We start from the raw sequence: 17,993 nt of genomic DNA on the forward strand, positions 1-17,993 counted from the left end.
TATATAATATATATATATATATATATATATATATATATATATATATATATATATATATATATATGTATATTTTTATCTATCTTTAGCACAACAAAATTAAACTCTCCTCAGGAATTCTGTTTCTTTTTTAATAGACAATTATACTATCTCAAAATATATTTTTATTAAAAAAAAGAAGAATTTATTTACCAGAATTATTATTATGTTGAAGATTGAAATGGCTCATAAAAAGCTTATTTAAAAGTAAATGAAATATTTGTTTTGTAAAAGCATTCCTTTGTCACTGATATTGTTAATTATATATTAGAATGTTTATTGCCCTTTTTTATATATATTTTTTTTAATTTTATTATGCTGAGTAGTAGGTTAAGTGTTACTATTATAAGTTATGTACTTTATTTTTATTAAATCTCAGTTTTAGCTATCATCCTCAGGCTCATTTATAAGTAGTGACTGTGATTTGCATACATTTGAGATTTGTAACTCATGTGTGAGTAGTTAAATTATAAAACTATAAAGTTATTTTTGTTAGTTTATTTGAACATACTGCTGATCAGATTTTAATGAATGATAGGCTGGTTCATGGAATAATATATATATTATTTGACTATGAGAGTTAAATATATTTGATTACAAGGCTGGGTACCAGGAATTTATGAAGTTCTCTATTTTTTTAGCCATCTAGCAAGGACAGGTCTATGTGATGTAACATTGTAGTTATTAGTTACGCTGCCTAGTTTGTGGAATAAGCAAATTTGAAGCTGGTTTTTTTTTTAAACATTCAGCAGAGTAAAGTAAGGATTTCAGTTACAGTTAAGCAGTAAATGAGTTAATTGATTATTTTTAACAACTATTTGTTTCTACCATCTAAGATTAGGTCTTAGATCATTGTTCATCAAATGGGGGTAAAATTGCAAAGATGAAATGATTTTAAACTCTCTCAGCAGGTTGCGTTAGTAGTATTATTGATTAAAAATGGTCATTATAACTCTTGGTACACTTACTTTTCATACATCATACAATTAGTTAAGGGAACATTTTCATATTTAATATTTTTAATTTTTTTCATCAGGCAATTATATACAGCTTACCTTTAGAATAATAATTTCAGTAAAGAGAAAAAATATTACCCATTTTTTTAATATTAATGTTTATATTATTAATGTTACAGGTTATTAAAAATTGTACTGACCAAGATTCATGCAAATATAACTTTGCACTTTTCTGATGAAATAATGACAGATTAAAAATGTAATTTTTAGTCAGTGTTACTCTTACTACCTGCTGAAAGGAGGTTTAAACCCTTTCATTCTTTTGGCTCCTGTAGATTTATATCAACAGTTTTTATTATATAACTATTTTTTGTATTGCTAATCAAAATATATGATTATTATTAATACTTGCATAAATATGTAGATTTTTAGAATACTGCACTTATAAGACCAAATCAAATTATATAGTTACTTATTATTATTATTAAGCTATTAAGTTTTTTTTTTTTTTTTAGTTTGATAAATGTGTCATAATTCTTTTTACAGTGAAATTTTGTATTATTCTACATTTTGTTTTGTTATTAGCATTTTAATCTGTTTACTGGTTCCATATACTATATTGTTTTTACTATAATATGTTTAAATATTTATTTTGATATCAAATTTTTAAACTTTGTATCAAAGAAATGGTATTATATTACACAATGCACCAAAAAATATCTATACGTGTAAAAATATAAACATTTTTAATATTAAAAACTTTTTAAAGAACTTTTCTTAAATCATTCTTTATATCCTTGTTTCTGTGATCAATGGTACCATATCTGTTTGTTCATATACACAATAGTACTTTGAACATTAACATAGATAAACAAAAACTCAGCAAATTTATAAAAACTAGCAAATTAAAAAGCAGGACAACACACCAGTGAGAACGAATAAAACAATAAAAAAGGAGACACAGTCAACAGTCACCCAAACACATTACCTTGGAATAAGTTATATAAACTGAATTTCTCTGACTGTGTCATCTTCCTCATTGGGCAAATCGGATGCATTTCAAAGATACAATGAACACTTTAAAGCATTCAATAGCAGTATAGAATCATTGTTTGCCTGCCACCTCATAGGTGCAAATCATAAATTCACCAACATTAACAGCTATGATATTATATACAAAAGGACAGCTCAACATTATGAATATTCTAACATAAATGAGTGACATACTAAATAAATAGAAAGTACAACCTAGCAGGCTCCCATGTAAGTGAGAATGTGAAACAGAATGGGAGATCTGACAAATGAACATGTACCTAGCCGTATGATATTCTGTCAAGTCCCATGATGAATAATTGCATCACTGCATTCATCTAACTACCTTTGAGTGAGATCCACCCACACTCTTAGTTTCATCATACCTGTTGAATGCAGCAGCAGCAGCTGTTAGTCTGATAGACTACAGGCTCTCCTCTAGTTACTCACATGTTGCTAAGAGCTGTGGCACAAAATTTGGCTGTTAACCATCTGACATTCCTAGTTGCCAATCTTAGTCCAGTATACACTCAGTGTGCCTGCTTGAAGGACATGTGAAGGACTCAGCAAGCCTCCTTGCTTTAATTGGGCCTCATTACTGAATACATTTGATTTTCATTGGAGTTCGTCCTATATGAGGCTCACCAGTACAATGTATATAGTCAAACCCCCAGTACAATGTTGTCATATTAGTCACAAAAAAAGGCAGAACTGCTCCACCTTGCAATTACACCAACTACAAGATCTGATCCAGTCTGTGATGAGCTACTATGCAGATTAGGAACTCAGGATTAGCCTGTGTAGGCATAAGGCAAAGGCTATCATCTATAAAATTAAATCAAATCTTGAGACCAACTGGACACAACAAAACTCACTGTGAATTCAAAAATGCATCCTTCCCGCTTGCCTAAACCGATTGGGGTTATCACTATCCCCATGATATCATACCTCAAAAGGCTAACAGTGAGTATTTTGATGTTATCTCCACATCACTGTGTGTTAATAGTTGCCTGTGGCACCAGGAAGTCTGATTCTTTTCTAAGTATGTGCAATATTTGTTACAACACAAGTAAACCACTAGGAGTAAGAGTATTTGTCAGAGTAAGAAACAGCAGCATCCGCACCTGATGATGGTCACAAAAGTGACTGCAAGCATTATGATGATATTTTTTAAATATTTTATTTAAAGAATTTAGTTAAGTTATTAAAAAATTTATTGTTTTTACATATGGTAAATGTTCTTTCAAAGAAACTTACAAAACTAAGTACACAATTTCCTTTCCACTGGAATTCCTGGTGGTAAGTATTTCTAAATTTGCTGTTGCCATTAACATCTCACTGCTGGTAAGTGTTTTAATGGCATCCATCTTAAAAATATTAGAAAACTTCTTTAGTATATACTTGAAAAAAAACATAAATAGAATGTACTATTCAACACCATACCAAAGAAATTTTCTAATTTGTTTAAGACAGGTACTATTAATGTACTTCAACTGTCCACCAGTAACAATGTTGAAGGAGGAATTACATGATTAGTTCTAAAAGGTACTTTGGAAGAATAGTTTAAGCAGTAGATAGTTCAGCAGACTTAGCAAATTGCATTCTGGCAACAGAATATATTATTTAAAAAATGAAAATTTTCCACGTACTGCTTTGTTATATTCTTCCATATTTAGTATTTTTTCAGAGATCTATGTCTCATCAGAACATTTTATGTAGAAATCAAATAAAAAAATATTAAAAATATAGAGAGTGAAATATTATGTTCAAGGAGTTAATGAATGAGTTTTCATCTGATAGATGGTATCAATTTTCTGTAATGAAGTATCCTATTCTAGTTGTTTTATACATCTTTTTATGTTTGCTACCTCAGTTAATCAAATAAAAAAAAGATATTGTATATGTGAAAGTACCAAAATGGGAGAAACAAACAAAGCAGTAAATGAAAAAATGAATTTTTATTGCAATTTATGGCTAATTTGAAACTGGACTGATTTTAATTTTTAACAGTTTAAAATGGTACTATATTTTGTCTTATTGTTACACAAACAAAAAAAAATCTTATTCTAAAAAAATTCCACATACCAAGGGATTCAAACTTCAATAAAATTTCAGAGAAAAATTAAATTATTAGCTAATAGACTAAAAAAAATAATTGTGTATATTATTGACTGTTGCAAAACTCTATCTTTTGTATAAAAGTAATGAAATAAATTACTGTTAATATGAATTGTCTCGTACAACTAATGAAATATTATGTTGAAGGAGTTAATGAACCAGTTTTCATCTGATATAGATGGTATCAATTTTCTGTAATGAAGTATCCTATTTTAGTTGTTTTATACATCTTTTTATGTTTCTTTTATTGTGGTTCACATCTTTTAAAATTGCATCAATACAACCTTTTGTTTTAAAAAAAGTGTTGATGCCATAGATAATTTATATTATACTTTCCTTTTTGTTATCAACAATTTTAAAAATATTAGAAAAATGACCAGCTACTCTAATTTTTAATTGCTTCTGGAATGATAATGTGATTTCTTTCTACCATATGGTATTTAGATTCATTCAGATAGAGATTATTTGGTTTGTTTTAGTAACACTGTTCTGGGAGGTTACAGATATAAGGCAATATATTTATTACATGATCTACATAAAGCATTTACTTTTTATAAAGATTAATTCACCATATAAGCTGGAAGCTTGTGCATGGGAACATGAAATGGGAATTTTTTAGCATATAAAAATCCCATGCCTGACCAGGACGTCCAGATGAAAGGTTGAGATGCTACCACTCCACCACAGAGATCGATATGATAACCTTTATTATCGAATTTTTGTGGATAAATTGCTTTCTTGCAGTGTTGAGGGGGGTTTTGCTTAAATTGGACCATTCTTATATAAACAATTATTAACCAGTTGATAAACATTAATAGTTTTTCATTCAGTAGAAAATTATAATTTTAAATGTGGTTTTAAGTTTGTATTTAGAGGGGTCTAATATTTCAATTTTGTGGCCATTATTTTTTTTTGTTATTATTAATGAAGTCCCTGACATGACCAAACAAATTTTGGATGCTGCTAATCTCCTGATTATATCAGATAATAATGGAAATCTAGGCTCTAATTGTGACATGTTTAAAAAATGTCTAACTTGCTTAATTCTACTTATACTTTATTTAATTAACATGTTTAAAATAATATTTCATAATCTTCATGTTAAGACAAATGTTTCTTCTTTTAATGTATTCTAAAATTTTAATCTTAGCATTATTGAGTGTTGAGGTGGATTCTTAATACTCAAATCTGATTATTGAAAATGTCTCACAAGGTAATTAATTAAATTTTACTGTAAGTTTATTTGTTAAATGGCATCTTCATTTTGACCTGAAAGGAAGAAGGTATTCTAAAATCATGTATGTTTCAGTCAAAGAAATTAAAAAATAAGTAAAATAACAAACAAATGTTCAAAAACCATTCTTGAGAATTCTTTCTATTATTTTGTTTGTAATACTTCTGAATGTTTGAGTTTGATTAACGTTTTGTTTCAATAGTATTTATTTAATTTCTTAATTGTTTATTACCTGGATAACAGGTTTTGGTAATCTACAATTTTCATTGCCGACTTTTGTTTTTTTTGTCTTCATCTCATCTGACTGGTTTGATGCAGCTCTCCATGATTCCCTATCTAGTGCTAGTCGTTTCATTTCAGTATACCCTCTACATCCTACATCCCTAACAATTTGTTTTACATATTCCAAAGTGGCCTGCCTACATAATTTTTTCCTTCTACCTGTCCTTCCAATATTAAAGTGACTATTCCAGAATGCCTTAGTATGTGGCCTATAAGTCTGTCTCTTCTTTTAACTATATTTTTCCAAATGCTTCTTTCTTCATCTATTTGCTGCAATACCTCTTCATTTGTCACTTTATCCACCCATCTGATTTTTAACATTCTCCTATAGCACCACATTTCAAAAGCTTCTAATCTTTTCTTCTCAGATACTCCGATTGTCCAAGTTTCACTTCCATATAAAGCGACACTCCAAACATACACTTTCAAAAATCTTTTCCTGACATTAAAATTAATTTTTGATGTAAACAAATTATATTTCTTACTGAAGGCTCGTTTAGCTTGTGCTATTCGGCATTTTATATCGCTCCTGCTTCGTCCATCTTTAGTAATTCTACTTCCCAAATAACAAAATTCTTCTACCTCCATAATCTTTTCTCCTCCTATTTTCACATTCAGTGGTCCATCTTTGTTATTTCTACTACATTTCATTACTTTTGTTTTGTTCTTGTTTATTTTCATGCGATAGTTCTTGCGTAGGACTTCATCTATGCCGTTCATTGTTTCTTCTAAACCCTTTTTACTCTCGGCTAGAATTACTATATCATCAGCAAATCGTAGCATCTTTATCTTTTCACCTTGTACGGTTACTCCGAATCTAAATTGTTCTTTAACATCATTAACTGCTAGTTCCATGTAAAGATTAAAAAGTAACAGAGATAGGGTACATCCTTGTTAGACTCCCTTTCTTATTACGGCTTCTTTCTTATGTTCTTCAAGTGTTACTGTTGCTGTTTGGTTCCTGTACATGTTAGCAATTGTTCTTCTATCTCTGTATTTGAACCCTAATTTTTTTAAAATGCTGAACATTTTATTCCAGTCTACGTTATCGAATGTCTTTTCTAGGTCTATAAACGCCAAGTATGTTGGTTTGTTTTTCTTTAATCTTCCTTCTACTATTAATCTGAGGCCTAAAATTGCTTCCCTTGTCCCTATACTTTTCCTGAAACCAAATTGGTCTTCTCCTAACACTTCCTCCACCCTCCTCTCAATTCTTTTGTATAGAATTCTAGTTAAGATTTTTGATGCATGACTAGTTAAACTAATTGTTCTGTATTCTTCACATTTATCTGCCCCTGCTTTCTTTGGTATCATTACTATAACACTTTTTTTGAAGTCTGACGGAAATTCCTCTTTTTCATAAATATTACACACCAGTTTGTATAATCTATCAATCACTTCCTCACCTGCACTGCGCAGTAATTCTACAGGTATTCCGTCTATTCCAGGAGCCTTTCTGCCATTTAAATCTTTTAATGCTCTCTTAAATTCAGATCTCAGTATTGTTTCTCCCATTTCATCCTCCTCATCTTCCTCTTCTTCCTCTATAATACCATTTTCTAATTCATTTCCTCCATATAACTCTTCAATATATTCCACCCATCTATCGACTTTACCTTTCGTATTATATATTGGTGTACCATCTTTGTTTAACATATTATTAGATTTTAATTTATGTACCCCAAAATTTTCCTTAACTTTACTGTATGCTCCGTCTATTTTACCAATGTTCATTTCTCTTTCCACTTCTGAACACTTTTCTTTAATCCATTCTCCTTTCGCCAGTTTGCACTTCCTGTTTATAGCATTTCTTAATTGCCGATAGTTCCTTTTACTTTCTTCATCCCTAGCATTCTTATATTTTCTACGTTCATCTATCAGCTGCAATATATCGTCTGAAATCCAAGGTTTTCTACCAGTTCTCTTTATTCCGCCTAAGTTTGCTTCTGCTGATTTAAGAATTTTCTTTTTAATATTCTCCCATTCTTCATCTACATTTTCTACCTTATCTTTTTTACTCAGACCTCTTGCAATGTCCTCCTCAAAAATCTTCTTTACCTAAATAAGCTTCTCTAAATTCCACCGACTCATCTGACACCTTTTCTTTGGTTTTTAAACCCCAATCTACATTTCATTATCACCAAATTATGGTCGCTATCAATGTCTGCTCCAGGGTAAGTTTTGCAGTCAACGAGTTGATTTCTAAATCTTTGCTTAACCATGATATAATCTATCTGATACCTTGCAGTATCGCCTGGCTTTTTCCAAGTGTATATTCTTCTATTATGATTTTTAAATTGGGTGTTGGCAATTACTAAATTATACTTCGTGCAAAACTCTGTAAGTCAGTCCCCCCTTTCATTCCTTTTGCCCAGCCCGTATTCACCCACTATATTTCCTTCCTTGCCTTTTCCAATGCTTGCATTCCAATCTCCAACTATTATTAAATTTTCATCTCCTTTTATGTGTTTAATTGCTTCATCAATCTCTTCGTATACACACTCTACCTCATCATCATCATGGGCGCTTGTAGGCATATAAACGTTAACAATTGTTGTCGGTTTAGGTTTTGATTTTATCCTTATTACAATGATTCTATCACTATGCGTTTTGAAATACTCTACTCTTTTCCCTATCCATTTCCCATATCCATTTCCCTTTTTAAATTTTCTAGCCTACCAACCTTTTTTAAGCTTCTAACATTCCACGCTCCAACTCGTAGAATGTTATTTTTTAATTTTCTGGTGATCCCTTCCTTAGTAGTCCCCACCCGGAGATCCGAACGGGGGACTAGTTTACCTCCGGAATATTTTACCAAGGAAGGCGCCTCCATCATTGCTATATGAAAATGCGGAGAGCCACATTTTCTTGGAAAAAAAGCAGCTGTAGTTTTCCATTGCCGACAACAAGAAATAAAAGAAGAAAGTCAGACAACAGTTATAAAAATAGTAAATGAAACTGAAGACTATAGGCTAAAAGTAATCAACAGTCTATATTCCTTCAGTATGAAATCTTAGTTTCACAGTCGATATGAATATTAACATAATAAATTGTTTAAAATCTGCTTTTGTCAATTTTCTCATAGAAGCAACAGATAAAACTTTCTTTGTTTTGAATATGAATAGAACACACCTCCAAGTGCATGCACAAATTGAGGGAGTTTTATAAGACTACATAACAATTCAGTTGTATATTACAAGCATACATATATTAAAATAACCCTCAGTTGCATGCTGTAATCAGGTAAAAATAACATTCATTTTTATAGATTTTTTAGGGGAGTACTCAGATTTTGTGGCTGAAATCTGACTACATTGTTAGTTAATCAAAGTTAAATTTGTTGCGACAAATTCTTTTTAGCAAAACTTGCAGTGATTATATTGAATATTTGTTCAACTATTCAAGTTTTTTCTTATAGAATGACATCACACTTATCGTTGTCAGAGCTAATGATTATATAATGCACAATTTTAAAAATAAATAAAAATTGAAAAACCATATGATGGCTACTTTTGTAAGTCATTAATTTGATACATAAAGCTGAATTTTATTATAATTTACTATAAATACAAAGGTTTTATTTACTATTTAATGCAAATAATTCGCTAATTTGCAAGATTTAATTCTGGAATTTAGGCCGTATTTGCAGTTACTGTACTGGACTAAGAAAAAACAAAGTGTTATTTTTAAAATAAATATAGTTATATTTTAGATAAACTCACAAAATTGTAAATATGTTTTAACTATAAATAAATCTAACAAATATTTTAAAATTATTTTAATGTATATATACTAAGGTGATAAAATAATATGTATAACTGCAGTATATACATACATCTTCATATTAATAATAAATAGAATTTTATTATAGTTTATAGTAAATGAATATAATAATAATAATAATAATAATAATAATAATAATAATAATAATAATAATAATAATAATAATAATAATAATAATAATAATAATACTAAATAACAATAAGATTAAGCTAAATGTAACACTTAAAAACTTTTTGTTATGCTACAAAATTCATCCCTGTATATAAAGTTTGCATTAGCAATAATTAAGTTATCCTAACAGAATCAGTATGTTCCACATCACTTTGTGAGGCCACATGATTAGTAGTGCTTAACCATTATGTCAAATAAATATTTTTTCTTGTATTAAAGAAAAGAAATAAAACAACGAACATCCTCCTATACAAAAATCTACATCAGTCATTCATAATCTCAAAGTTTTCGAGAACTGAAATCATTATAAATGATAAGAACTATAATTTCATTAATTGAATGTAATAATTGTTTACTCATTATGTATTTAATATAATTTAAGAGGTAGGTACCATACTAGTGTTAAAGTTTTAATTTTAATTATAGCACTGAAGTAAGTACCAATATTTTTTATATTATAAAAAGAAATTTGTAAAGATGTATGTTAAATAGGTACCTATGTAAGTTCAATAATGTAAATACAATTGTAAAATGTATTATGTAATTTTTATAAAGTGTATTCCAAGAACAGTCGTTAAAATTAATTATCATTTTTGTAGAGAATAATATGAAAACTTTCAATTTATTGCTTTCAATAAAACCATTGTTACGACTGTTAAAATGAGGTATTATTATTCATTGACTAAGTGTAAAAATAACATATGAGTAAAATACTAAAAATCTGAGTAGTAATCGTAAATTAATATCAGGTATTTTTAATATTAAAGTCTAAATAAATAAGTTAATTCTTAACTGCTTTCTTTTTTTTAAACAGTAGTTGATTTCCATTCATTACCATTATTTACAGCAGAAGTTGTTGCTTGATTAGAATTAAGTGCTTTGTTTTGGTTTTCATTTGTTTCTTCCATAAATTCATTTTTCTCTTTTATAACAATTTTACCTTTAAGTTCCCCTTTGCTTAGATGATCTACTATTCCAGCTCCTAATGAGTCGCCCAGAACATTTACTGTTGTTCGAAATCTATCCCTGAAAATATATAAAAGTTTTATAAATTTATTCTTAACTGGTGTTTTATATAATATATATTTGATTAAATTTGTTATATAGCAACTGGACAGGAGATAGAGACCTTAGTCACATTATAGGAAGCACCATTTCACACACCAACGATACACTTACTGGCTTTACAAGTCCTAGGATCTTTAGTGTGGACCAAGGAGGTTCTGACTACATCCAAAGAACCCAAAATAGGAAATAAATGTAGATAAGGGGTGGATGGTGAGAAAGGATTCTACCTCAGAAGAGCTGCAACATGGAACTAAATACTTTATCTAGAGGGTAGCTCCCTCAAGCAGTTAATACCAATCACTAACAACTTTATTGGAGATGGGCTGTTTTTACCCAGAGTAGAAGAAGCAGTGTTATTTAACAGATTTCTGTTGATTAGCACACGTTTTGGAAAGTTTGAAAAAAATGTTAATTAAAGAGCGAGTGTAATTTGTTTTGAAATTGTGTGTTTAATAATTTTCTGACAATTTTAGTGAGTTTACAGATCCTGTATAGTTCCAGTATGTTGAGGTTGTGGCTTTTGTGGGCTATTCACTTGATCAAAGTATCTGGTATGTAAGGGTAATATATTTACTGTTGTGAGATGTCTTAAAGTTTAAAATAAACGATTACTTTGCACTATAGATGACTTACATAAATCTAATTATATGTTAAGACCATTTTGGACAGTTACTGAGATGCAGTCATGAGCTGGAATTATCTACACAAAAGAGTCTACACAAAAGTTCTGTTGCAGATATCATATTTGTTAAAATTTAATGACTTAAAACAGTTCAAAAGATGGAACATACTTAAAACTATTAAAACTTCTTATAAATGTATATACAAGGTGTGTTCAAAAAGTAACAAGAATTTTTGTTTTTTGGAAAGAATTTTATTTTTTTGTCTACATTAATGTTATTCCTTTCAAAATAGTCCACATTAGATATTATACACTTATGCCAGCGCTTTTTCCAATCCCAGAAACACTTTGGTAACTCGATCTTTGGAATAGTGTTTAGCTCTTTCAGCTATTCGCTTTTAATCTCATCTATGCTTGTAAACCGACGGTCCTTTAAGGTTCTCTTTATTTTTGGGAGTAGAAAAAAGTCACATGGGGCCATGTCTGGCGAATATGGCGGCTGGAGTATCATTACAATGCTGTTTTTGGATAAAAATTGACGAACAAGCAATGAAGTATGAGCAGATGCATTATGGTGGTGCAAAAGCCATGAATTGTTTCGCCACAAATCCGGGGATTTTTTCGGATTGCTTCACGCAAACGGCGTTGAACTTGTAGGTAATACTCCTTATTGACCGTTTGATCTATTGGCAAGAACTCATGATACACTATACCGTTAAAATTGAAGAACATGGTGAGCATAACCTTCATATCGACCGTACATGTCGAGCTTTTATCGGTCTTAGTGATCCAGAATGCCTCCACTGGGACGATTGGGCCTTAGTTTCGACATCATATCCGCAAACCAATGTTTCATCACCTGTTATGACACGTTTCAGTAGTTCTGCATTATTGTTGACTTCATTTAGCGACTCCTGAGCAACTTTCATTACACGCTGTTTTTCTTCGAAATTCAACAATTTTGGAATGAATTTTGTTGTCACACGTTTCATACCCAAAACATTTCATGGCATGAGCCAATTGATATCCCAACATTATCAGCGACTTCTCTGATTGTGATTCGCCGATCATTCATAATCATTTCTTTTACTTTTTCCACGTTTTCATCGGTTGTTGATGTGCTGGGATGTCCGGGGCGCTCACCATCTTCAACGTCTTCACGACCTTCTTGGAAACGCTTATACCCCTCGTAAACCATCGTTTTACTCATAGCAGACTCACCAAAACCAATATTTAACATTTTTAAAACATTGCTACCTTTTATTCCATTCTTATAGCAAAATTTATTACAAATTCTGTGATCCATTATTTATACAAATAAAGAATCGCCGATCGTACCAAAACACATGTTATCCTTTTGACAGCTGACAACAGACTAAACATGCAATACGTAATAATATAATAATATAAAAATGTACAGATACTTTTCAGACATGTTTACCAATACAACAACAAAAAAATCCCGAGAATCGGACTAATTCAACCCGTGAAATTTTTTAATTCTCGTTACTTTTTGAACACTCCTTGTATAATGAAAATACAGATATATATTTTAATAAAAGTTTAATCCCTCATCACAAATTACAAAAAAAACATCTTCGTATCTCAAATGAATATATGAATTCCTAAAATGAATTAATGAACTAAATGTGGGTTCATGAAATTATTAAGTAAAATTTTCTGTATATAAAGAAAAAAAAATTTAGTTTAGCTAATCTAATCACATTTTTACTGCAGATAAAAATCTGAAAGAAAAGTGTATTTATCACAATATTTCTAAAATTTGGGAAATTTGATACAATAACTTATTCATTTCGAGGAAGAATAATTTAAAATCATTTTGTTTAATAATATTAATCCACAGAAACAAATTCTAAGTTATAGGCCATAATAAATGAACATCCATTTACATTTAGGACAATTTCATTGAATCCATTTTTACATATTTGATCCATTATCCATATTACTTGTATTAGTATTTTGCATGCACCTTGATTTATTCTATTATCAATATTTTTATTTACGTAAATTTCCTTCTGAAACTTTTCACAGCTTTCAGACCATTCAGATTTGACTGAGTTCAAATGAAAAAGGTAAAAAATGATATTAGAACAGGTAAGAAGGATGAAGTTTTTGAAGTATAGTTTTATACTTTAAAGTTTTCTACATAACATTGTAACTCTGTATGTGGTATTTGAATACAAACTTACAGCAACCAGTCAACAGCAATAATGAGTGTAACATCTTCAGCAGGTAATCCAACTGTGTCAAGAACCATTACCATTGTAACTAAGCCAGCTTGTGGTATTCCTGCTGCACCAATGCTTGCCATTGTAGCTGTAACACTACAAATATAAAAATAATGAACTAAATTATTTTTTATATACACGTGAAATCAATCTTATTAAAAAACAGTTTTAAAAATTGTTAACTAAGGATTTACCAGCATATATGTGGTGTCCCTTTATTATAATTTTATAATTTTGACAGATATCCACTTACAACATCATAAGTAGCAGATGTATGCAGTTGAGATAAGTATGATATCTTGAGGACATTTCCAAAAATGAGCAAGTCCCTATGGCATACATTATTGTCATTTAATAGTAACATTTTGGTACTAATCATCAACATTAAGGTAAGTGTGACCACCCTATGCCTGTAATGCTAAATTGGCAATATTTATGTTCCTGTTTCTTCTAAATGGTTTGACTGATTTCCCTGAAATTTTTACCCCTGAATCTATTTAGTTTTATACCAGTTCTCTACCATATTTACTAAGTTTGGAGAAATATTTACACATTTAACATTTTTTGTTAAAGTTCTATGAAAATTTTAATTTTTTAAGTGAAAAACAATTTTTTTTTTTTTAATGAATATATATTTATGAATTGGTACTAGACAAATAAAATAGCCTCTGTAAAGTCCTGGAAATTTTCAGTTACTTTTTGAAAAATTACTTTCCTGTAAAAATTTCAGCTGTGATAGCTTTTGAAAAAAAGGAACATAAGTAAAAAAATCACATTTCTGGTAAATGCAGCTTAAAAGTAAATAAAAGTACTTACTCTGTTAAAAAGGTTTTGGGCCATAATCTGGATCCAACTCTGCCTCTTTTGAGTTGGCTGTTTTTTTCTGTGTTCTCCTTACTATTCTTTTGATATTTATAGGCTCCATCATTGAAACCTCAGCTTTCTTTACTCATGCCGCATCTAGATTCCATAGCACCAAAATGACATTTTTTCACTATATTTCAAATTTAGTTTTTGTAAAACTTTTAGTTGGCCGCAAAATCCATCATTAAACACCAATACTGAATCATAAACCCCTATTTTAAAATATCTAACCTATTAAAAACAGTTTTTGGAATTTTTGACCACACTATATGATTAAAACTCTCATTCAGATTTTGTGTGAGGTGGTGTAAGCATTTCTTTAGCAACTCTGGTTTTGACAGTAAATAAATTGGCTGGTTTATAAATTGGCTTAATTCTTTTCACTCTGAGTGGTATTGTATGCTTATATCTTTCACCTAAAGCAACTGCTTTGTTATACTTGCACCATGAATTGGCAAAAATGTTGTGGTCTCTGTCAGTTGACGTCTCATGGAAATATGATCTCCAAATAGTCTTTCTCATTTCCTCAATGATGTCACCCTCCCTGATAGGTGTGAATGAATTCTACCTATTTTGGAAAAGGTAAACCTGTTCTTACCACCAATGGGCTTTCCATCTGCCAGAGGCTGCCGTTTCATATATTTTTTTTTAATTTGTGCAGCGGAGAGCCCATACGCTTTTGTATGTGCTTGACAGATTCAAGTTTTTCTATGATTACATCATTCTCATAAGAGTTATATCTTCTACCAACTTTTGGAAACCCTTACTAACCTCCATTTCCCAGATACTCAACATACATGACATTTCTTTCTATACTCCTAAAAACTTCAACAGCCCTGACAGTCTCTATGCCTTCACTTGTCCATTCATAATTTTTGATGCAGTTATGTTCCTGTGTATTCAGAGTTACACATTCCTGACAGTAATTGCTCAACAAACTAACATCAAGAATTTTACTAGTATAAAAACTAGTTACACTCACAAATCAATTAAGTGAAGTGTGACCTCTCTTCTGCCACGAGCTGTCAAGAGCCACGCTTAGATTTCTTGAGATATTGTTTACAAATACAGCTTCCTCAGTGGCTCCTATCATACACTATTCTGCACATCACTGAACAGCACTCCCAATCAGTTACAAATTTGTGTAAACATGAAATTTTGTCGGTGGTGAGTCCATCAGGGAACAAAATACCTTACAAGGATTCAGCCCCTTGCCAATAGTTCTCATAGCATACACAAAACGCAAGTTTATATCATATTTACCACTCTTTGTTTTATCTGAATTTATAAATTCATTTGATTAATTACACTTATCACAAAATAATAAAATATTTTGGTCAAACCAAATCCTTTCTAATCAGAATAAATTAAATTTACACAGTCATTTTCACAACAATATTTACAAGTGTTACTCAAATGTTTTTAAAAACTTACTCAATGAATTAACATCAAATATGCAATATCCAACACCTGACCCTTTAAAACGTCTGTAACAATCTAAATTCAGTTTCTTTTTTGAAAAACTACTAGGGCTATTTACATCTGGTGGTAGCTGATTCGGTTAACAGGTAGATCTTTTACAGGAACACTTTGTTTTATTACTAGTTTCCTCTAAACTTATGTTTTTGTAAGCCTTTCAGATCTTGGCATTTTGTACAAACACTTGTTATATAAAACTTCATGATACACAACAACAATTTCATTGAATACAAAGTTGCCACATAAAGGAATGAAAACAAAACAGAAATTTACAACATAACCTTATAAAAATAGCAATGTATAAGTAAATAAACACAGCAACAGATATCATGTATTGTTAACAATGTTTAAAACAAAACTGTAGTGTATAAAAAATAAAAGTATATATATATATATATATATATATATATATATATATATATTATTTGAATAGAATTCTATTTTTTTTTTTAATAAAGGGTTTTTATAAAGTCCATGTAGATTCTTCTTCAACAGTCATGTTATTAATAATTATTACACCAACTTGTTGATACTGTATTACATTCTTAATTCGTAGCAGTATATACTTATACTTAATCTTATTTAACCCTGGAATGCACAGAGGGGTTCTGGAGCACTCCAGTAATTATTTTATTGGGCACTGCTAGCGCTCTTTGCAAGTTTGTCACATAATGCTTTGGTTATTTTCAGTTCATGAGGTTATGTTTGCACTAGTACATTCAGTGTTTTATTATCCCATTATTTTGTTGAATTGTATGTGAGTGAGGTGCTATGGAACCCCATCTGTGTCTTATTAGTTGTAAACATTTAATCATTTTACAACTGGTTTTGTGTTTTTTAGTATTTATTTTGCTTTTTTTTATAATGAATTCATCAAGCAGTATTAATGAATTTTATAAGGAACAATGTTTGATGAAGATGTGAGTGATTGTGACTATAATATTGAAGTGCATACTGAAACCAGTGATGATATAAGTTCGTTAGATATGACTGAAAGAGAAGATGTAAATAATGATAGAAGTGCCTTTATCACTGGAAAGAATAGCCATAGATGGAACAAAGAGCCCGCCACCCATGGATGAACAGCTAAAAGAAATATGTTGATTCAAATTCCGGGAAATAGAGGTGAGGCCAAAAATATAAATACTATTTTAGATGCTTGGAAAATTTCTATAATGAAGCTAAAACAGGAGTTGATACATTTGACCAGCTAAACCATTTATACAGTGTCAGCAAGAAACCCTGAAGATGGTCTCTATGGTACCTATACGATATGGTAGATAAAGCTGGTATCAATGCATATGTTCTGTATAAAAATAAATATCCTGACAAAAAGGTAGTAAGAAAAAACATTTTTGAAGAAACTGGTTTTGCAGTTAGCTATGCCATACACAGAGGAGTGGCTAAAAAACCTATCCCAAAGAGCTATCTGATGGCATAAAAAATGTCCTTGGTTTTGAGGTAGCATCAGTGACCAATAAAAATAAAAAAGAACATCCAAAACAAACAAGATGTAGTGAATGTCCCAGGAGTAATGACAGGAACATTAAACCATTTTGTAACAAATGTAACAATCCAGTTTGTAATGAACGTAAAGTAGATGCCTGCCAATCGTGTTTTGAATAATTTATATTTTTTTATAATTTTTTATATTGTACAGTTTGTTCCAAGTGTTTTTAATTCAGTTCTAAGTAAAGTATATCAATAAAATTAATTTTTATAAGTATATAAGTGTACTTTTTCTTGGAGTGCTGTAGCACCCCATCTGTGAATTCAAGTATGTATTTTTTCCTGTGCATTCTAGTGTTAAAATGCTGTTGATGCATTTTTGAATATTATTTTATTTATAATCATATGGTTTTACCAGCAAACACCTGAACTATCTTTTCCTGCTAATTTGTAACCTTCCTTTTGATACATATGTGAATCTGTTGTACTGTATTTATTTTTGTTGATGTATAATTTTTTTTTTAAGTTGTTCTATTTTCTTCTTATTATTATTTTTTGTCTCAGAGATTCACATCTGGAATTTCAGTATGAGGAGCCATTGGGGCATACCTCATTCAGTGCTATGGTGCATCTAACACAGTACGTACAAT

The 17,993-nt window shown here is 30.2% G+C and overlaps 1 protein-coding gene across 1 annotated transcript in view; it reads right to left on the reverse strand.

Annotated features, from left to right (window-relative positions):
* Positions 1-9,687: 9,687 nt before the first annotated feature.
* The window catches only part of LOC142323340 (excitatory amino acid transporter 1-like), a 72,847-nt gene continuing 64,541 nt past the window's right edge, over positions 9,688-17,993 (reverse strand). Inside the window, exons 10-11 of the mRNA XM_075362838.1 lie at positions 13,513-13,647; positions 9,688-10,638 (exon numbers count right to left, since the gene is read on the reverse strand). Of these exons, the coding sequence (XP_075218953.1) occupies positions 10,419-10,638; positions 13,513-13,647 (355 nt within the window). The 3' untranslated portion in view covers positions 9,688-10,418. The remainder of the gene's footprint in view (positions 10,639-13,512; positions 13,648-17,993) is intronic.

The sequence above is a fragment of the Lycorma delicatula genome, chromosome 4 (genome assembly GCF_047948215.1).
Source record: "Lycorma delicatula isolate Av1 chromosome 4, ASM4794821v1, whole genome shotgun sequence".
Taxonomy (NCBI): Eukaryota; Metazoa; Arthropoda; class Insecta; order Hemiptera; family Fulgoridae; genus Lycorma; species Lycorma delicatula.